Below are 23,473 nucleotides of genomic sequence, written 5' to 3' on the forward strand. Positions count from 1 at the left end.
TGGAATGAGTCTCGGGGTATATTGTTATAATAAAGCAGCTTATAGAGTGAGAAAGCAGTATCTCTTCAGTGACTGGTTATCATGATAGAATTTTCTTTAAATGATAGAGAATTGGTTAGTGGTTACCTCATCAACCTTGGGAAACTGTATGTTTTGCTTTTGATTTCCAGAGGCATAAGCAAGAAATGACCTCCAGGTCAATTTAGCTTTGCTAAATAAGCTAAATTAAGCTTTGTTTACATGACTAAACTGGTTTTATCTGCTCAGGGAATTTTCAGACTTGTCTCTGATTTTAATTTTAACTCGGAAAGGACAGTAGGTAAAGAAGGTAAAGGAGGACTTTTATAAAATAAAAGTCGGTATCATTGAATGAGATGTCCCTGAGAACTGAGATGAGATTCAGAGAAATAATGAAAGCTTGCTTTATGAAGAAGGAAGTGAAAGGTGGGAGATTGTTTTTTATTTGTGCTAGTCTCTAACAACGGGCTTATAGAAAGCACTTAGATTCTCATACTAGCTTCTGCATCTAGTGTCTAGCTATAGCATATGTTTTATACCCTTTGGAAAAACACAGTAAATTTATGAGAAAAGCAACTATGTCATGGTATAATGAGGACAGTAGGTTTTTTCCTAAATATCTGCTCTGGACCACATTTTGAGAACCTCTGTTCTAGTATAAGCATATTAGGAAGTTTTCTACGATCGAATTCTACATAGTACTAAGATGATGAGGTGATTAAATCCTTGATAAAAATAATGATTAAAGTTTTTGGTATAATTATATCCTGAGTCCCCTTTGAAGAACAGGAGCTTAGTAAGAGGAAGAAGTTTGAAGTTTACTATATTCCAGTTAATGTGTTTAGCTCAAGCTAAAATAATGCATAATTTAAGTGTAGGTGACCTCAGGCCACATTCTTACCCTTCCTTCCTTTTATGTGGCAGTGTACCAGACCCTATTTTAAAGTTGTCCAGGCAGTATTTCATAACCATCTTCAGTACTTCTTTTTATTTACCAAATGATAAGATACCTAGTGTGAAGTCTGTGTTTTTAGAAATCTTAGAGGGAGAAGTAGGTAATCTGGAAAAGATGAGTAAGCAGTATTTCCAATGAAAAAAGTAAGGCTTCGGAAGCAAAAAGGTTGTATATTTGGAATCTCAGCTGGCAGATGGGAAAAATAACTACTTCTAGGGAGAACATAGAACTTGGATAGGACTATAAATTTAGTAAATTCGGTACTTTTAAATTTCCTTTTCTCTTTTCCCCCACAATGAGACTGTTTTAAGATTTTGGAAGATTTAGAACCTTTTGTCTCATTCCTTTAAAAGCATGAAATAAAAGTTACTATGGATACATAAAGAGGTATTAGGAGTTTAAATACTAGTAAATTTTCATTTTTTTCATTAATTAGGATCTGTGACCTTATTTGTATCTTTGTTGTGTTTTGAAACAATATAGTAATTATTTCACAGTGGGAGTTGGCTGCAGCATTGCTGACAGCCTTTAACATGACCATCTCCTTTCTCAATGTGTCCTCTTAGGTAGGAGTGTATCCTTGTATTGAAAAATAATGAGACCATACATCTGCATATTTACCCAGAATTTTCACGTAATTTCATTTAGTCTTTATCATTTTATAATGATATAAGTAGCATTATGGAAGAGTTGATTTTTCTTTTAAGTACTTAACTTTTCTCTGCTTTTTTTTTCTAGACAGTTCAGTTTGTTCAGGGAATTTTTGTTGAAAAATATGACCCAACGATAGAAGATTCTTACAGAAAGGTAAAATGTGAAACTTGTGTACACATGCTTACAAATAGTTCCTTAGGACTTTAAAACTTGCCACAGAATTGCTTTTTAAAAATCTTTTTTTGCAAAGTGATATAAATCTTCTGTAACTATTTTTAAAAGTTTCACCAGGACAGAATATTTCTCATAAAATACTACTTAGCTACAGAGAGCTCTATGTTCTGTTACTGATTAGTAATCTGTTCTTTAGTGTACACATTCTCCTGGTAGAGGGTATTTTTAATGTAGACTAGGTATATTTTTGACAACTCTTTTTGTGAAAATTAAGATCGTTTTTATGCTCGAAGTTAACCAGTGACCAAAAGTTTTTATTTCGGTTTAGTTTTATAATAACTTCAAGAGATTTTAGACTATATATCTTAAGACTATAAGAAATTTGATATTGGGTTCTGTATGATACTATAATGGTAGATACATGTCATTACACATTTTCCCAACCCATAGAATATACAACACCAAGAGTAAACCCATAAAGTAGACTATGGGCTTTGCATAATAATGATGTTTCTACGTAGGTTCACTAAGTGTAATACATGTACCAGTCTGGTGTAGGAGGCTGATGGTAGGAGAGGCTAGTGGGGAATAGGAGAAGGGTATATGGAAACACTGTATTTTCTGCTCAGTTTTATTGTGACTCTAATGCCAAAGTTCTAAAACATAAAGATTATTCAAAAGAAAAAACTTAGTCTTGACCAAAAAATACTATTTTATTTCATTTTAGTCTAGCATTATGGGGAATTTTCATAATTTTATTTCCCAAGTATGTTAAGGAGGGAAGCAGAGAATTAAACCTTTCAACAAATAGGAAAGGATTACTTTGTTAGATGTAGAATTTACCTTTAGTGGTGTCATAAGCTTTGTTAAATTATATAAGCTCATCTAGCCATACTGGCAGAGCAGTTTTGCTATCTGCAAATTGGAAATAAAATTGTGTTCTAGGTACATGGAGAAACTACAGACCTAACTCATTATTCCTTTGAGCATGTGCACTTACTGATTGATTGCGCAGGTCCCCACAGGAGTCCTGTAAGTGGTGCCACAGTGGCTTTGTAGCTGCCCATGGTGCTTCTCAGCAATCCCTGAGCTGACAAAGAAGCATTGAAAATAGGCCTTATGTCAATATGTTTATTTTTAGAAGGCAGTGTTGCAGTACTAAAATTGCCCCCCAAGATGCTGCTGGCTAAGCTGTAACTACAAACAGATCTGTACTTAGAGTGTTGGAGATTGGACACTTTTCTTGGTTACTTCTTTATTAAAAATGTTCAACAAGGTTCATAGTTGATACTTTCTTTAGGCCAACCTTCTCTTTATAAAACACAGGGGAGATACAATTTCAGTATAATATAAGTTTAGAATATAAAATTTCACCTAATGCACATAGCTCTTCCAAAGGTGTACCTTTTTTTTAAAGTCTTGAGGACTGTGTGAGTTCAGTGTTACTCATTTTAGCACCTCTGCATTCCCCTTATCTCTTAAAAATTTTCTGTGTATTTAATCTGGGGCATATTTTGGTAAAACTTTAGTAGTTGGAATGTGATAAATTGGCAGAATTTTCTTTAAAATCTTGTCTGCATTTTGAGCTAGTTAATACATTTGTGCTTTGTTTTCTTTGAAGATAATATATACATAATTTTCTACATTTTTTAATTTCTTTTAGAACTGTTTGTTGCAGTTTTTCTTAAATGAGAGGATATGACTATTGCCTTATAATAGCAAAAATCATTACTCAGTTTATAATGGTCAGAAAATATCTAAACTCAGCATTAACAGTCCTGGCTTCTGTAGTATTAATAGAACATGCTTGAGACCTCCTGTTCTTTATTATAGTACCAAGTTAAATCTCAGCCAATATAGCAAACTCCTAGAGAAAAGGCTTTGTAGTTGTTAATAGGTATTTGGAGTGAAGAGGTGGCAGGAAATTAGATTGACGTTTTGATTTTGATACTACCCTTCATTTTTCCTTCCTTCCCCAACAGCAAGTTGAAGTAGATTGCCAACAGTGTATGCTCGAAATCCTGGACACAGCAGGAACAGTAAGGATGTTTTCTTTTTTTCTGATAGATTTTAGTTGGTGAGCAGGTTTTATCATCTGAATAATTCCTCTGAGTAAAAGTAATTGTTCTGATTAAGAACTAATTATCTAAAAGTAGGGTTTCTTAAATTTTCTTATGTGCTTCCAGCCATCTGTGCTGTACTTCATACCCACATACTACTCTTAACATTGTGTTGAGTTCGCCTACAGAATGTGTACATTGCTTATCTTTTCTCTATATTGAGGTAAAGGATTACCCTATCACTGCTTTTTAAAAAAAGGGGAGGGGTATTTTGAATCTAGAATTTTAGTTAAAATAGGTATTTCTCTGAGTTTCTATAAGATTTTGTCTCTTGGCACCATAGTCATTAATTTTTATCAAAATTGGTTTTGCCTTTTATTAGTATTTTAACATCTCAAGGGGCTGTTGACAGATACATGTTTTCTGACATAAATCTTTAGGATTATTTTGAGCCTCATTTTTCTCAACTTTAAATGACTGCTGTATGATGACATTAGTATTTTATAGAGTGCTTCTGATGATCAAATGAGATAGTGATTATAAATCCCTTGGCACAAGTGATACATAGTTATATATATGAGCTCCAAATGTTTTCATTGCCTTCATTTGTCATCTCCTTGATAATTTTGTTATTAATTACTGATGATTTCCTGTTATACTGCCATAAATGTACAAGTTAAGTGATTTTTCCTTTTTTTTTTCATATATGTAGACTTCACCTATTGGGCAGTTCTCAGCTTTAGAATAGATGGTATTCTTTAATGTTGTAAGTTGTTTAAAATTTAGCACAAATTTTCCACGTAATTTTATAAAAAATAATGAGAAAGTTTCATGTCATTAGGAAAAGCCTTTAAGTAGACTGGAGCAGTTGTAGTGCTAATGATACTGTATTTTTCCATTCTTTTGTGGGAAAATAGATCTTGATTCCAGTAGGAAGCTTGGGATCATTAGAACTACATCTTTCTTATATCTGTTGACTCAAAATATCTCCCCCTTTTGCCATTCCAACCCCCCTGTTTCCTTAGCTTCTGAATCAGCAGTCATTCCCCTCCCTTCCCAGATATGCCAAGAGTTAAAGAGCACTTTTCTCCTTTTTCCATTCATCATCTCCATAAGTGTGAAGGAGGTCTTTGTTCTTCTTGTCCAAATTAAGGAATTTCTTCCCTACCATAGAGATCTTTCCTTTGGGCCCTTAAATATCTTGTCATTCTCCCATCCCAGTGCTCAATGTACTGGGTCATAGTTGCCTGTTCAGTTGTCTGTGTCCCCAGGGCCGTCCATAAAGCTTGGAAAGTAGTTGATCCTCATTAATTGTGTCCCAGATCACTCCTTATTCCTTGAAGATTTTTGCTCATTCTCTTCATCACTGCTTCAGTCAGAATTCTTGGCGATTTTAGTATTCAAATAAAATCTGTATGGATATTATAGATGATCCATTTCCTCAGCCTCCCAGTTTATTGACCTCCATACTGCTTCAGCCATTCCTGCCCATGGTCTTACGTAGATTATATGATTACCAATAACAGACTATATGAATACTACCTTCATCTTACTTTCAGGTATGCTATTCTCCACCTCTTGTTGTTTTATCCCACTTCCTTTTATACTTTAATCTTCGCTGGAACCTTCAGTCCATTTATCCCACCATCTTTGATTGTCCTCATATCCTAACCCCCTCTTTACATAGCTTCAAATCCATGGCCTAATCATTATGATCAGTCCTCTGAATGTATCCTCAACTCCCTGGGACTTTTCAGCAACCTCCAACTCAGTTGATCACTATCCTCTATAAAAATTTTATTCCTTTGGCTTCCTAGAACAAATGTTGCTTGGTTTTCTCCCTCTATCATTGGTTATTCCTAAATCTCCTTTCCTGATTTGTCTTTATCTTTCCAACCCCTTAATGTTGGAGGGCCTCAGGATTCAGTACTTGGACTTCTCTTTTCTAACAGCACTTTCTTGGAGGCCATCTTTAGTGGCGTCAGAATAATTTAATTAGGATCTATATGTAAAAAGGAATTATATACAGTTTTCTAAACCACACAGAAACCATGGTATAACATGATAAGGTGGTTAAGATCTCCCTTCTAATTCCTTAGTTCATTGTCATTGCTTCTAGTTGTGTAAGTAGGGAACAGGAACATCTACCTCAAAGTTTCTAAAAACTGTGTAATAGGTCTTATATTCTTGTCATGAGAGCATGTAAGAAAAAATTCAGTAGCTTATATATGATTATTCAGATTTAAATTTTTCCATTGTACATTCAAGAAATCATACTTATAATTGTACATTTTTTATTCTAGGAACAATTTACAGCAATGAGGGATTTGTATATGAAGAATGGCCAAGGGTTTGCACTAGTATATTCTATTACAGCTCAGTCCACGTTTAATGACTTACAGGATCTGAGGGAACAGATTTTACGGGTTAAGGACACAGAAGATGTAAGTATTTTTCTATTTGTTTTAAAGATTGTATTTATTTATTTGAGAGAGAGAGAAAGAGAGCACGAGCAGAGGGGGAAAGGGAAAAGCAGACTCCCTGCTGAGGAGGGAGCCCATGGGGTTCGATCCCAGGACCCCAAGATTATAACTTGAGCCAAAGGCAGATGCTCAACCAACCAAGCCACCCAAGTGCCCCTATTCTTCTCACTGTAAGACATACTGCTATCTCTCTGTGTCCAAATGAAAAGTGTCTCATTTTTTATTAAGAGGATTTGGAGGGTAGCTACCACATATCTAAAGTTGTGATCAAAAAAATTTTACAACTTTCTAAATTTACCTACAAATTATATGCTAAGATAGAGGGCATGTATGATAAAGTGTTCATTGTGCTGTTTGTTAATAAGTGCAGTAGGGAAGGAAGAGGAGTCAGAGTACTTGGTAGAAGTGGGACTTGAGTTGAGCTTTGAAAGGTGGTAGTTATGTTTCAGAAACAGTGTTCAAAGAACATTAGTAAGAGCCATAATGGTATTTTCCACTTCTATAATTCTCTTGGTATAGTTTATACTTCAGAGTTTTTTTCCTTTGAATTATTTTGAAGATTTTAATTCACTGGGTTTTGTATTTTTTAATTTTATTTTTGTTGCAGAATTCTTGTCTTATTTAATGAATAACATCGTTGCTGTTGTGCTTTTTTGCAAGGATGAAATTATATTTTACATGTTTACCTCACTTTTGAACTACAGAGTTCCTTTTCAGTTGTATAAATTGGGATATAAAATTTCATTTGTACCTTTCTTTCTGTTTTTGCATGTTCTTTCTCATTATTAATGGGAACATATGTCCCTGCTCAGGACCTTAACTTTGGGTAATCCTGTAGGCGGGAGGGATTTCTATCAAATGACTCAAGATCATCCATAACCTAGTGAATACTTCTTTCCTTCCCATGAGTAATTTATCAAAGAGACTTCTGTTTTCATAGGCAATTACATGCAAATCCCTGAACTCTGATAATGTTAATCTCTTCATCTTGTGTCATAATTTAAAAAGATGGACTTGTAGATGTCTAGTATGTCATCTAACATGTCATAATTGCCTGGTTTAAGTACAAGATCCACCATGTCCCTTAAATCCTTTCTTTGTGTATAGTGCCCATCACCTCACAAATGACTGTTCTGTGGACACCTTTTATCTAAGGATGTTATACAGTTTGTTAGCAACTTGTTTTATTGCAAGTAGGGGCCGCATTTCTGATACGGGGGAAAAGGGAAGGCATAGCTGCTTTGTGGCTCTATTTTAATTGTTATTGCTTCTTAATATCTCACCTAAACTGGTCTTCAGATCTACTGTCAAATATAGAAGTAGAGCTTATTGCCTTGTTGGTCTTGCCAACTACTTTTGGAACCTGTTGGACCTGGGAGATGAAGCACTTAAACCACAGTTAGGCCCAGTGAATACATTCTTCTCTGCATTGCAGGAGGTTCCTTTTCCTTCAGATTTTTGTACTTGGAATTCAACTATATTATTAGTACTCCACATGAGAATTATACCATTATATCCTTAAAATAATTTAGCTACTGAACATAGTAGCATCTCTTCCATACATTTTCTGTCTCTTCCTGTTCTGTCTACTTTCTTTCTCCCAATATGCATACATAGAATTTTTTAAGCACTTGGTGAAGCTTATTGTCCTAACTAATAGATTTCAATTTGTGACAGGTAGTTACTTACTTAAAAGAGGCTAAGGAACAAGTGTGCTAGTGCTCATATTGTGTTTTTTCCTTCCCACAGGTTCCAATGATTTTGGTTGGCAATAAATGTGACCTGGAAGATGAACGAGTAGTTGGCAAAGAACAGGGTCAGAACTTAGCAAGACAGTGGTGTAACTGTGCCTTTTTAGAATCTTCTGCAAAGTCAAAGATCAACGTTAATGAGGTAACCTACAGCTGCTAGACAGCACAAATAAGTGCCTTTTTAGTTATCTTTCTTTTAAGGTAAAACCAAATTTGGCCAAAACCAAATTTTTTGAAGAAAAAAAATTGTTCTTCTAATTGGTCTTGAATCTATCAGTGTACAGAGAACACTAAGTAATTCCTAGAAACCATATTTCCTCACTACGTAAAATCACTTTGATGGTTGTGATGGAGGCACTTATATTTACCTTACTGCAAGAGCAAGTTTAAGTTAAACAATGTGTTTGAAGTCCTGCTAAGCTTCTGAATGATATGCCGGAAGGTAGTGTGTGCAGATTGTCCTATCACCCTTGCACAGTTACCTGTGCACATGTGTGTAAATAGGTTGTAAAGTCAAATAGGAAAATACAAAAATCAAAGTAGTTATTGAGCTTATGAACTTAGGTTCTATAGAAAGATATATGAGGATTTAATACCTCATGGGTATCCCAGAATTTGGTGATTTGAGTCGGGCCTTCCTTTGGTTTCTGACTCATGGGAGGAATCTAAGCATAGACGTGGAACTAGAATTCACCCGCTCTTTGAGGCCTGATGAGGCAGGTGTTCAAGGCTTTTTTCATCTCTGATTTAAGCCTTCCAACCATCTTGAGAACGTAGCTGTGACAGGACATGCGTAATCAGCATGCCCGCTGCCTGAGTGTCAGTTCAGTACCCTCCTGGATCCCTGAAGATCTGTGCAGTTCCAACTAGCACCAGCAACTGACCAAAACCTCAAGAGGTTCTCTTTGCTTTTGTTAATTTTAACATATTTAACATAAACTTTTTAAAACAATGAACCAACCAATCAGAGGAGGCTTCTTTCCTTTCCCTGTAATGCATAAGTCTTCACTGGCCTGTTTGCTTGTCATTGTGGCATCACAGGTAATCCGTCAGCTCAGCTCACTCATAATATATGTGAGAGTTACAAGGACCTTAGGTTATCAGTATCCTGTGTTTTTGTTTGCTGTTCCTCTCTGGCCTTTGGGTCTGTAGATCACTTTTCCTTGACTTAATATTATGGTGGTAGGCTGTTGTTTCACTTTTAAAATGATTAAGTTACTTTAAACATCTGACAGGCAAAAAATTGAGCTTGTTACACATCCTCTTCTTTTAAATAACCAAGAATGTTAAAGCTTGCTTTGTTAGGTAAAACCAATTTTTGTAAGTACATAAAACATTCATAAATTTCATTATTCAGCAGATACGAATTGTGTGCCTGTGTGTCTGGCAGTGTGTCGGGCACTGGGGTAACAGTGATCCAGACAGACACTGTTTCTGCCCTAGAGAAGTTTACATCCTAGTGGGGAACAAGTCCTACTGAGATCTTCAGCAGTCATTTCTTTTTCATTGCCAAGTAAATGAAAGGAAGTATGATGTGTTTTTAGCTTTAGCTTTCTCTGTTGTGGAATTACAGTTTTATAGATGTTATTTTGAAAAATGTGACTAATGATAAAATTTTAAGTATTTTTTTAAAAATTTTATTTATTTGAGAGAGCGCTCATACAAGGTGGGGGGACAGTGGGAGAGGGAGAAGCAGACTCCCTTCTGAGCAGGGAGCCTGATACAGGATTCCATCCCAGGACCCCAGGATCATGACCTGAGCTGAAGGCAGATGCTCAACCAACTGAGCCTCTAAAATTTTAAGTTTTCATACAGTCTTTTTTCAAAAAAGGAAGGAAGGAAGAAAAAGAAAAGAAAGAAAAGGAAAATGGAGATAAAAAGCATTGGGAGGGGGCTTATGCATCCTTGCATGTTCGCTGTCTCACAAATAAATAAATCTTGGGGGAAAAAAGCATTAGGATGATGTATGAGGTTGGCTAGGGAAACAGTAGTGCAGGGTCACCACTGTAGGATGATTGACCTTAGGGATCTGGTTCCTTGCTATTCCTGTTCTCACCCTCACTGGTACCTGCCCACCAGGTTCACAGGAGATGTCTCTGCTGGGGCTGGGTGGGGTCAGGATCCACTGAGCACCATGGGTTGGTGGTGTTCCTTACTTTTAAAGCATTAAATGTTTGTGGGAACTCCTCTGCTACTTGCTAAGCCTCCTGGATTATAGTTTCCAGTGCCCCAGAGCTCTGTTTTCACAGCAGTGTTGTTAAACCTTGATGTGAGGGTTTATTAAATGTGGAGAACAGTAAAACAATATGGAATAAGTTAGCTATTTAAGGCTCTTTACTCTTGTGAGGGACATACAAACTTTAAATAGCGTATAATATTTGAGTTTCTTTTAATGTTTCTCTATAGCCTGATAATCCAGCTACAGAGTTCCTTTGATAGTTAATAGTTCCTCAGACAGCTAATGCTTTGTGAATATACATGTGATTTCTGTTGGATTCAAATTTCAAATCACACAGGGACATACTGCTTGGCTAAATAGCCCTCTAGTTCCTGCTACCTGTAGCAGAATATACATGTTAAACTCTTATCCACGCCATTTTTGCTGTGTTCTGAAAGTGGAATCACAATTCTTTGCTGAGGCTAGAATCATAATTGGAATCAAGACATCTCAGTTGAGTAATGGCAGAAGGACTGGGAAAGTATTCTTTGTTCCCTTTAGATTTTCCTGTGGATCAGAGAGATGAGGAAGAACCTAGGTGGAGGCCTCTGAGTATGTCTAACCAAATACTTACTATAGCTTGAACTTGCCTTCATCACTGAACCAGCTGTTGCAGTGAGATAGGCCTCGTTTGCCAAAGAAGTCATTGAGGATATCACTGTGAAATCAGTCAGTGTAGTACAGAAACCCCAACTGGCTGGCATGAAGAAACATGTGGCTTTGATTCTTTGACTATTTTAGTTTATCCTTTTAATTTTTTATCTTACAGTTTATGCATTAAGGCTGGGGAACAAATGAGAACTTGTTCGTGGCTATGCATATTAAGTTCTTAGAGGGTTTCAGAATTGTGAAACAAACTGCTGTTTTGTTTTCAAATCCAGTGTTTTCAGCTTTCTTATAAATACCATAATAGAGAACTTAAATGGTTTGAAGAAGATGGCAGTGGAAGGATAGAGCAGAAAGAAAGGAATATAAATGAATCACTTAAAGCTTTGAGACAAATCACTCAATAGTGGCTTTTTTCCCTTTTTAATAATTAGCCTTTTAATCTTAGGACCATTTTTTAAAAATACATGAAATGGTTTTATCTGAGGACTATCTTAAAATTATTTTACTTTTAAAATTTACTGAAAGTATTTAAGAACAATAAGAATTTGTTTACTCTTCATCCAGATTCACCAGTTAACATTCTGTCAGTGTTTATGTATCACATTCCTTTACTCCCAAATATGTTAGCGTATGTACCATTATATAAAGACATTTTCTTATGCAACCACAACGCAGTTACTAAAATCAAGAAAATTGTTATTTGCACAGTCCCTGTTCAGTGCATATTCAGATTTTGTTGTTTGTCCCTATAACTTTTGATATACTTTTTTTTTTTTTTAAGATTTTATTTATTTATTTATTTGACAGAAGGAGAGGGAGAGGGACAGAGATCACAAGCAGGCAGAGAGGCAGGCAGAGGCAGAGAGAGAAGCAGGCTCCCCACTGAGCAAGGAGCCCGATGTGGGGCTTGATCCCAGGATACTGAGATCATGACCTGAGCTGAAGGCGCCACCCAGGCACCCCACTTTTGATATACTTTTATAAAGCGCTATTTATTACAGATGAGTAATAATAAAGAGTTTCTGTGATATTTGCTTCTCAGGTCATTAGTAAGTAAGTATTTGCATTTCATAGCAAAGAACCAAATTCATCTTATCTGTTGTTTAATTATTCCAATATTTGGGCATACTTAGCACTATGAAACATATAAACATGTCAGAATTAAAATAATCTGCTTCTGTGAAATAAATACTATTGTATTTGTGTCTTTGATGCCTTGCATTTTTCATCCAAAATGAATCAAAAAGATGTATTGAGATTGTCACTTCAGATGGGGATCACACACTTTTTCTCTTTTTCACTTTAGCCAAAATTAATAGCACCAAAAACAGCAAACAGAAATCGTATGCTTTTACATGTGGTATCTTGAGAGGAACATGGTATTTCTTCTCTCCTGTTCTAGCCAAAAATATACATAAATCTTAGCATGAGGAAAGATCAGACAAACCCAAACTGAGGGAAATTATATAAAGTTACTAACCATCTGTTTTCAGAAATGACAATGTCATGAAAGACAAAGACTGAAGAACTATTCCAGATTTTAAGAGATTAAAGTGACAGAAAATTAAATGCAGTATGTGATCCTAGATGGATCCTTTGAGGGTGGGGAGCAGGAATTCTATAGAGGACATCATTGGGGTAACTGATAAAATTGGGATTTTATCACTGTAGATGACACAAAGTAGCATATCAGTGCTTAAATGTATTCAATGTATAACTGTGTCATGGTTATGGAAGAGTATCCTTGCTCTTAGAAGATATACACTCAATCACTAAGGGCCCTTTGTATGCAGACTACTCTCTGATGATTTAGAAAATAAGAATGTATTTAGAGAGAAATGATAAAGTACATATGGCTAAATGTTACTAATTGGTGAATTTGGGTAAAGAATATAAACCAGTCCTTAGTATTCTTGCAACTTCTCTGTAAGTTTGAAGTTTTTTATTTTCATTTAAAGATTTACTTAAGAGAGAGAAAGCAAGCACACGAGAGCGAGGGGAGGAGCAGAGGGAGAGGGAGACAAGCAGACTTCGTGCTGAGCAGGAAGCCAGTCATGGGGCTTGATCCCAGGATATTGAGATCCTGTCCTGAGCTGAAATCAAGAATCAGACACTTAACCAGCTGAGCCACCAAAGCACCCCAAGTTTGAAGTTTTTAAAAAATAAATGTGTTCATATTCAAGTTGAGTATCAACTCTTCCCTTAATCATTATGTTTTGAAGCATATAAGATTCCATGAGGAATAAAATGTCACTACCTTGTTTTTCACTACTAATTTTTTTCTTGTTAATATTGAGTATTTAAGAGCAAGTTTTTAACCTTGTTTTTCACTACTAATTTTTTTTCTTAAGTCGATATTGAATATCTAAGAGCAAGTTTTTTCCCTCTTGGTAAGTTGATAAGTCTTGCTTTACCCTGACTGAGAGCTACGTTTTAAGAAACCTGCTGTTAGAGCAGCAAAATACAGATCTAAGCACAGAATAACATTTAACAGAACCAAGGTGGTTTTGTAGAGCAAGAGCTCAAGTGTTTGTTGAATAAGACTTTTTTTCTTGTGTGTGTGTGTTTTTGTTTTTTTAGATATTTTATGACCTGGTCAGACAGATAAATAGAAAAACACCAGTGGAAAAGAAGAAGCCTAAAAAGAAATCATGTCTGCTGCTTTAGACCCACAGTAAGCAGCAGCTCTGAGCCAGGTAAGATACTGAAAACAGAACAAATGCCTTGCTCATGCTCTTACTTTGGGCTTTCCCCAACCCTAACCACTTCCCATTTCACTTGTTAGGGTATTTCCAGGTTTCTGCATCTTATAAATGTGATATATAGCTTGTAGATGTGTTCATCTATTGCTAATTTGTCTCTCTCCCTATGAGATTGTAAGCTGACTGAGGGCGAGGACCACAGATGTTTTGTTCACTGCTGTGTCCCCAGTGCCGGCTACAGAACGAGTATTCCAAAAATAGAATTCCTTCCAGGGTCCCTCCTGAGTTCCTGGCAAATTAAAGTCAAATGTGTGGTTCATCTGAAACAAAATGCTTAAGTGCACATTTGATGTGTTATTTCAAAGTGAACACACCTTTGTGTATCAGTAATAGTCATTCCTCCCCCTGTAACCCCTTCCCTGATTCCCAGCACCATCATTGGTTTTGCCTCTCTTTGAACTTAACAACAAAAACAGGTATTCTGTCTGGCTGTTTTTACTCAAAAATATGTTTTCGAAAATTATCTTAATAAAGATGCAACTGCAGTACCATATGGCAGTAGTTCATTTTTATTGTGTGACTGTACTAGCAGTCTGTTTATGTGTTTTGCTATTGATGGACAGTTACATTTTTGAGAACTATATGGATAATTCTGTGCAGTCTTGCTTGAGTCTTTATGCTCACGTGCATCATTTCTATTTGGTGTGTACCTAAGGACAAAATGGCCAGACTATACACTTCTATATAGGGCCAGCTTTAGTAGATACTGCTCAAAGGTTTTTCAAGGCAATTAGACCAATTTATACACTTGCTAGCAGCGGATGAGTTCCACGTCCTCCCCAGAGTTGGTATTGTCAGTCTTTTTAACTCAAGACATTCTGCTGGCTGTCTGATGGCTGTGTTTTGGTAGTCATTTCCTCTCGGGTCTAGGTGGACTTCTTTGAAATGTTTTGTCTGTAGACTTCTAAGTATAGTTGACTTTAGTACCATTTAAGTTTTCATTAAAGTGAACCCAATGGAGAGAAATTAGTGCCAGCATTGAAGCTGCCTGTCAAGTGAAAAACCACGCCCTGCAGGAACCATGTGTTTTTCTCTAATCATGTATATGAAATCCCCTGAACAGTGTCTGCTTATCTTCGCAAACTCTACAAACTATACCATAATGGAATGTTTTTCATGAAGTGATTTTGTGAGGTCAATTGATGCTGGTTATGTGCATATTACTAATCTAGGTCCAGTTAGAGGAATGTCTACTGTTCCCACTTGAGAGTTGGTTACACTTAGTCTTGTTAGTCTCTTGGGTCCATCAAGCAGATTACCTATTCCAGAGCACCAAATTAATGAATATGTGCTTCCTTAGAAACCTAGGTGAATCTCTCTCTTCAGGGAAACAACTGTGTAATTGTACCCTCCTTTAATTTAGTTTAATTTTCTTGGTACCCTCCCCTCCTAAATGAAGGTCTAGGAAAATGGGGAGAAAGGAGGGAACAGCATGGGATTGCTTCTGGTTGAATTTAAGAAGGACAGATTCTGGTCAGATGTTTTCTTTACGCTTTAAGTGAAATCTTGACTCAATAACTATAAATCATTAGCTCCCTGAAGGTGATTATTTTAAAATTTGCTGGTGTTTGTTTAGGTAAGGGTGCAAAGGTAAGGAAAATAGGACTCCAGTTCCCATTCTGAACTGTATCACCTCACCTAACTCTCTTAAGTCAACTATAGTTGATTGACTTGCTAATGCCATTACCTTAGCTGACCCTAGTTTAATTTCCAGTTCTCTAGAAAATGTTCTAGCTTATGTTTAAAGGAAGAGGTGCCATCTCCTGGCCTGTTACGAAAATTCACTCATATACACCCTGCAGTGTATTGTGTTTTACCTGAGAGAAGAGAAATCTTGTTCTACATCTAGAAATAAGATTTTCATCCTGGTTGTATAAATTCTTGGGCTCTGATATGTAACTTGGCCTAACAATATATTTAATAAGTCACCTGAGATCTGCATGAGTGTTTGAAAATACCAGATGATGGTTCAGTTAGCAGTCAGAATACTTGGCAGAGCAAAGAAATCACAGAGTGATTATAGACTGGAAGTGCCATGTTGATTCCACTTGAAAAGTACCAAGATAAGGGGTAAAATTAAGTAACCATGTATGTTTTTAGTAAGAGTACATGAACCATAAGGGCAGTGTATCTGACCTTGCCCTTTAAGCAAGATTGTATTGAAACATGTTAATCTCTTTTTAGTATGTCCCACTTCTAAAGACTTGAAGAGGAAATTCTTCCTTTAATCTAGTTCTTTTCTGCTGAGCAGTACAACTAATGTGGAGCCTTCTGCCCTTGCATATGGGGGTCAGCTCTTTCTGTGTCATCTCTTCTGGTCCTAATCTGTATTAGAAGTGGTAATCCTAGGCACACCTGCATGGCTCAGTCGGTTAAGCATCTGACTCTTGGTTTCAGCTCAGGTCATGATCTCAGGGTCATGAAATTGAGCCCCTCCGACGAGCCCTAGCATCAGGCATTCCATGCTCAGCATGGAGTGTGCTTAAGGGATTCTCTCTCTCCCTCCCCACCCCTCCTCCCATTTGTGTGCACACTCGCTCCCTCGCTCTCTGAAATAAATAAAATCTTTAAAAAAAAAAAAAAGTGGTAATCCTAATACTCTATAGTCCTGAAATGATTGGATAAAGAAATGTTATACATAGGTGTTATTTCCTTTTTGGAAAAAAAAAAAAAGATGATAATGGGATAGAAATAAAATAATGACTGTTTTCCTTTTTACATACAGGACTGTCAGATGGTGAAATTAATAAAACTAAAATGGCCCCGTTACTGTAGCTGTTTAGTATAATTTAGTTGTCTAGTAACAATCAGCCCATATCTGTTTCTTTCTGTATGATTATCTGCTTGTTCACTACCATCTTCTGACATCAAGAGGTTAGCCATATGTATGTATATATATAAATATGTATCTGTTCAATGTTCTAGATTACAGGAATGAAGAACTGTTGCCTAATTGGGAAGTGCCAGCATTCCAGACTTCAAAAATTAAATCTGAAGAGGCTTCTCCTGTTTTATATATTATGTGAAGAATTTAAATCTTATATTGGTTTGCACAAATTCCCTGGAGAAAAAAAAAATTGCTCTGTGTATATCTCTTGGAAAATAAGACAATAGTATTTCTCCTTTGCAATAGCAGTTATAACAGATGTGAAAATAAATATACTTGACTCTAATATGATTATACAAAAGAGCATGGATGCATTTCAAATGTTAGATATTACTACTATAATCAGATGATTTCATATTGACCTTTTTATCATGATTCTTCCCTGTCAAGCACTAAAAGTTGAACCATTATACTTTATATCTGTAATGATATAGATTATGAAATTTCCCCTCAAACTCATTGCAGCAGATAACTTTTTGAGTCATTGACTTCATTTTATATTTAAAAATTATGAAATATCATTCTGTCATTATATTCTAATTAAAATTGTTTGTGCATAATGCTTTGGAAAAATGGGTCTTTTATAGGAAAAAAAACCTGGGATAACTGATTTCTATGGCTTTCAAAGCTAAAATATATAATATACTAAACCAACTCTAATATTGCTTCTTGTGTTTTACTGTCAGATTAAATTACAGCTTTTATGGATGATTAAATTTTAGTACATTTTCATTTGGTTTGTGTGTTTTGTTATTGTTTATAGATTTAAGGCTTTTATTTTATAATGGCCACATTGTTTTAAATGCAGTAGTTCCTTTCTGCCTGTACCTACAGAACACTTGGCTTTAAACCCCTAAGTCATTAGTAATTTCTCTAAGAACAGACCTCACACTTTCTGTTCTAGATGTATTTATTCCTCCTATACAGCAAACTACATCAGACTACATAGAATAGTTTTGTATATTCTCTCTTGATCTTAAAGATTGTATCTTATTGAATAAGATATCCCACTGTGTATTATTTTTATATGTAAAAATAAGTTTAATACTGTATCAGGGGTTAACTTTACTATTTAAAATCTTCCACAGCTTGTAATTTCATCAAGGGAATCCTTTTGTCATTGTTAATTTGTTGGGCATAAGCCCACCCATGAAATGTTATGTAAAAATTTTCAGATTTGCTTTATAATAGATTGAAGAGTTTGAGAAAAGTGGGAAAAAGTGAAAAAGCATACAAAGAATGTGTCAGTTGCTTTTGCTTCGACTGTATATGAGGTAGCATAGTAGTCGTTGTATGGAAAAAATCGCTAAGTTAAAATTTTAGCTGGCTATATAGTGGTGCTTTTCTTTTCCTTCCCAGTTGCTTCTGTTTTTACAAAGATGGCGCTCGATGAGGACATGGATCTAGGGCATCAGTATGATTTACGTGTTCTCCATAGAGATAGAGCAGAACAGCTTGTCAGCCAGTTAAGTGCTGGCGAAGGAAAGAAACAAGCTGAGAAAACCCTGTGCCTTGTCCCTGAATACTGAGGAGAAGGCTAGTCCTAGAAAGTCTACATCACTGCTCAGGGATCTAGATATTGTCTCGCTGCAACCAGGTGTGAAGTAGTGTTCAGACCTTGCTGAGACTTTCAAGGAATGTGGTCAGGCCATCGGTTACTAAATTCAGATTTAGGAATAAGATTTCAAATGTAAACTCTGACCAACCTGAGAAAATGTTAAAATATTGTAAAAAAAAAAAAAAAATTGGGGGGGAATTGTATTCTTTTGAGTTTCTAATAAATTTAGTTAACTAATACTTTCCATCTGTTGATCCAGTTACACATATGCCTGGGATTAAGGGGCCAAAAATCTAATAGATGCAATAAATTAAAAATAAATAAGTGAATCATTAGGACCAGTTTGTCCAGGTCAAGGTAGCATATTTTAAGGTCCTTTGGAGCCATTCTCCTTGAAGATTCACCTCTCAGACATTCCTTTGGACTTAAAATCATAGACAAACATCTCACACATCAGTAAAAATCACTAAATATTACCTGTTCCATAGGTTGTGGTGTTTGCCAGATAGGTACAAAATCATTAAGTAAGAGTAACTCCCAAGTTAGAATCTGCTAGACTAAAGCATCAGTTTGTCCTCAGTTTTAGAACGTGGGAGAGAAAGAGTGCTAGATTCCTTGGTCACATCTTACACAGTCCACTCGGGATGCGAAAGGACTGTGAGGAGATGTCCCGGCAGCACTCCGCACGGCAGGACCTGCTGAAGGCAGGGACATGCGTTACTGTTGCCAGGGAACCTGCCGCTGCTGAGTGAGGCACAAGGGTAGCCTGCCAGAAAGGGAGATGCATGCGCTTTCATCTTGTCCCTGTGGACTCTGTATTCTTGGCTCCAGAGGGGAAAGGGCCCCAAAATAAGATGTAGTTGATGTATTTTTTATAGCTGAAAAGTCAAAAAGCCCTCAAGGCTATTATATATAAATCTCATAAGTATCCAAGAACCGACACGACGTTTGTATTTGTGACTCTTTAAAGTATGATGCCTTTGGCAGATGAGTAACATATATAATTTAAAGGAGGCTTGATAGTTGATAATTTTTCTCCCATTAAAACAAATGACTAATGGCTTAACTAGTACGTCCCCAAACAATCTAGTTTTAAACAGTAAATACATAATCTATCATTCTACCCTCCACCAGGGGGAGCTTCAGTATCAGTTAAATCCTTCTACAAGCCTTGAATGAGTAGTATGAATTCAATCCATTTGTTTTTATATATAAAACGCTGCTTGCTTCGCAAAAAGGCATAAAGGCCTTTCCTCAAGAATTTGCAATCTACCGGGCAGGAAAGATAGGTAAGAAATTCATCAAAGATAGGAAAATGCTGTAATTTATTAAACTGTGGTCACAGAATTCTCTTAGGAACGTTTGGGGAAATATGGGTGTTGGTATGTTACTCTCTTTCCCCCACGGCTTTGAAGTAATCTCTCTTTGGCATCTTTATCTGCCGTCATAACTGACCCGTTTTACCCCTCAGTGAAACAGTCTGCTTCTTTGCAGTTAGAACGTACTTAGGAAAAATTAATCTTTGGGAAGGCACTGATCTTTACCTTATTACCAGCATTATTAAGACAGGTTACTTGGTCTGGAACTATTTTTTCTATATAGGAATGTTTTCCATTACCTGGACCTGCCCAGGTTTAAATATGTTTGCCTCTTTTTTCTCATTAGGTACACGTATTTGTCAGTTTGTATATCTGATTTTTGTTTTTAGGACTGAGAAACGAAAGAAAGATTACCTCAGTGTTTTCCTTGTTAAGCAATCACAGTAGAAAGCTAGAAGACTAAAATATGCTCTTGTAAGTTGTATGTGTGTAATGAAACCAGCGTGTGAAGAGATTGGTATGTGGAGGAAGAGTATAGCTTGTAAAATAACCTTTTGTTTTATTTGGGTCTTGTACTTAATTTAAGGTGCTACTTAAGTATGTATTAAAATAGCCCCTCTTGGCTTGGCTCCAAACTTAAAAGGGCAGAGTGGTTTGGGTACTTGTCCAGGATCTGGAAAAAGCCCATCTCGTGCAGGGAAGGAAATGAATGTGAGCTTTGAGGTAGTACAACCACCAGGCTTTTAGTACTTCTGTTCCCCCAAAATGTAAAAAATGCAAGGTATTCTTGAAAATGTAGTACAGACATTACATTGAATATGAATTTTTTTTTTTTTTTACTGCAGTTTCATCTTGGGTTCACTGAATGCACAGTCCATTTATTTAATGCCGTGTCTTAACTTAAATATTCTTGTTGAGAACATTTGGAGATTTTGAACTAGATGCCTAGTTCTGTTTTCTGGGGAGGTGACATGGATTCTGTTTTGCAGACATTAAGAAGAGCTTTAAAAGGGAATTGGGGGATATAGCTCTGGCTTTTTAAGAAGAAGCCTCCTGTGGTTCTGGGCTCAAGGTGTGACATACATTTCCTGCTAATTGCTTCTCTTAAGAAGCATGGGCTTGGCTGTTCCTCTTGAGGAAAAACCTTAATAAATCTTCCCGTTTTAAGCAGTGATGTGACTCTTATTTTGAGCTGTTGTTTTCAATGTGTTTGTCTTTTTGTTTTTTTGTAAAGCTTAACCATGTGCAAGTTCTTGTGCTTACTTTCAACCATTTAAAAATTCTTGTAGGACATATAAAGCAAATGATCCTTAGGGGTCTATCAGCAAATAGGTGCTTCCACTCTATGCTAGGTTCCGATCTGCATGTTGGGGATACAGCGGTGAACAATACAAAACACAACCTTTTCCCTCGTGGAATCTTTGGCAGGAGACAGAACACGTGCATGCGTGTGCGTGCGTGTGTACGCGCAATGAGGAGTGCTGTGGAGAAGAGTTAACAGGATAGGAGCTTCAGAGTGCTGGGCAGAGAGAATGTTGCGGTGGGTCGAAGGTTTCTATCCTTGCTGAAGCTCCTCTTGGTGTAAATGTGTGCAATGTGCAGCCCACACAGCTGCCGGGAGGAAAGAATGGCCTTCATGCGTCGGGAAGGGTCTTCACATGCCATGAGTTGGACGTGTGCCTATGTGTCGAAGTACTAGCGTTGGCTGCGTGAGGACCACAGAAGGGACTTTAGCAATAGGTATAGAGAGCATGATCTGACTTAGCCTCTCATCAGGACACTCTGGCTGCTGAGTTGACAATAGCCTGTGAAGAGCAGTTAGGAGAAAGTGGAGCCACCAAGACCTCTTGAGAGGAGTGAAGGATGACCCCCCCCCCAGATTTCTTGCCAGTAATCAAAATAGTGAAGATTGTGGCAGAAGCAGGTTTGGGATTTCCATTTTTTGAATGGACTAAGTGTTAGGAATGCGTCAGGTCCTGGAGTTGCACCGTAGACAGTTGGATCAGTGTCTGGAATTCAGATGAAGAGACCTGGACAGGAGATTCAACGTTGAATGTTTAGGAACACGGACAGAGAGTTAGGACCTTAGCATTGATTGTAGATAGAGTTTAGGGACTCCATCATGAGGTCAGGAGATGAGGAGAGGTTGGCCAAGGTAAACGTGAAGGTCATTGGAGATACCAGGTGTGGATTGTAACAGCACATGTTGGTGCCCTAATGGGCGTAGCCCACAGAGGAGGCAAACTGAAAAGGGCCACATGGACGGAATCTAGCAAACAAGTAAAGGGGCTGAGCCGGACAGGCGCGTGAGCAGCCAGAGACTGGGAGGTCACAAAGAACTTATAAAAAGTACCATAAAGAAGTGTTACACAAAGAAGTAAACAGAAGGAACCGATGCTTTCTGTCGTGGGAGAGCCAAAATGCTTCAGGGAGGGGAGTTTGAACTAGGCCTTAAAGGGTATAACTTCAGTAGGTAAGAGTGGGGGGTAGTGTCACAGACAGATATGCAGAAAACGGGAGCGAGAAGTTGGCACTAATGTGGAAGTGATGGGCTGGGGAGTAGAGTGGAGCCATATTGTGGCAGACTTTGAAAGGAGAAGGTGACCATCTAGTAGGGTAAGCTAGGAAAATAGGGCCTGGCAGCTCATCCAGTGGTTACAGAGAATGTGGGGATGGGGAAATTTCAGAAGGGATCTGGGCAAAAAAAGCCAGGGTTGCAAGGGTGACTCCCCATGGGCAAATGGTCGCTCCAGTCTCCATTTCTCAATTCTTTTTCCCCATCTCTACTGAAGCTGGTCCGAGTCATGTTCATGATCCTTTGCAAACAGAAGCTCAACTTAGAAAGGAACCAGCATTAATGCTCTGGCATGCAAAGATATTAAACAGGATTGAAGAGTAAAATGTCCTTTATTAACTCCATTGCTCTGCTCTACCTTACACGATTCTGCTCCCTTTAGGTCTTTTGGTCTCTCAAGGGCAGGCAGCAGCTCTCAGTCCCACTCTCACACCCTCCCAAGTTTTCCTCTCCCTGCTCTTAGCTCCCAGTGGGAGACAGCAGACTCTGGCCCTCCCAGCCCTTCCCTCCGAATCCACCAGTGACAGAGAAGCCTAGGAAGGGGGCTCTTTTCCTTAATGGGTAGCTGCCAGGTCCCATCATCCAGGCCTCCCCTTGTGGCTAAGAGGAAAGACACAGGCCACACTGTAGCCCCCGTCCACCTTTTCCCTGGCATCACCAGTATCCCAGTTGGGTGGTTGGGGAATTTGAAGAAGCCACCGGGATTAAGGGGATGATAACCATGCAGCCTTCCCAGCTGAGAAAATGGGGCATGGAATTGTGGCACAGGCACTGGGCTCTGCCTGCCTTTCCCAGGAGGGGATACATTTAATGGAGAAGTTTAAAGAAGGTATCTGATCCCCACACTCCCAGCAGGGTCCTGAAGCCAAGGACAGAGGATCTGGAATTCTTTAGGCCCTTGAAATCTCAGATGCAGGGCTTAACCCCTTATTTCCTGCTATATAAATGGGCTTATATTAACATGCTTGGAACCTCAAACCAGAGATTCTAACACCTGCTTAAGTCAGTCTGGCTGGGTGCTCCCTGTGATAAAGAGCTGGCTCCCTGGGCCGCTCCTGCTCTGTCGCAGTGTGCAGAGCAGGCTTCAAGCGAGTGCTCACAGGCCTGCCGGCTTTCTGGGGCCAAGCTCCCAGGTGGAGTCCCATCTAATTTCAGGTGCTACACTTGGCCCACTGGGAGGAATCTCTCTTGGTTTTGGGGGTGGGGGGTTGGGTTTTTTTTTGCTTAAAAAAAAATTTATGCCTCCTACCCTCCCCTTTCCCACCACTTTACAACAATGACTACAAATGCTGCCTTGTGGGCAGCTCAGTCCCCCGGAGACAATGCCTGGAGTGTGGCCAGTGGCAGGGTTGGAGGTAGGGAGGCCTGAACACCCAACTCTCAACTTCCTTCCCCGTTGCCCCGCCCTGACTGACCCTCCATAATCACAATGGGTGAAGGAGAATCTAGC

General features: G+C 37.8%; 1 protein-coding gene across 1 annotated transcript in view; it reads left to right on the forward strand.

Annotated features, from left to right (window-relative positions):
- The window catches only part of RAP1A (RAP1A, member of RAS oncogene family), a 73,945-nt gene extending 56,642 nt beyond the window's left edge, over positions 1-17,303 (forward strand). Inside the window, exons 4-9 of the mRNA XM_044238913.1 lie at positions 1,712-1,780; positions 3,784-3,840; positions 6,165-6,305; positions 8,094-8,237; positions 13,503-13,618; positions 16,610-17,303. Of these exons, the coding sequence (XP_044094848.1) occupies positions 1,712-1,780; positions 3,784-3,840; positions 6,165-6,305; positions 8,094-8,237; positions 13,503-13,589 (498 nt within the window). The 3' untranslated portion in view covers positions 13,590-13,618; positions 16,610-17,303. The remainder of the gene's footprint in view (positions 1-1,711; positions 1,781-3,783; positions 3,841-6,164; positions 6,306-8,093; positions 8,238-13,502; positions 13,619-16,609) is intronic.
- Positions 17,304-23,473: the final 6,170 nt, after the last annotated feature.

This window comes from Neovison vison, chromosome 2 (genome assembly GCF_020171115.1).
Source record: "Neovison vison isolate M4711 chromosome 2, ASM_NN_V1, whole genome shotgun sequence".
Classification (NCBI taxonomy): Eukaryota; Metazoa; Chordata; class Mammalia; order Carnivora; family Mustelidae; genus Neogale; species Neogale vison.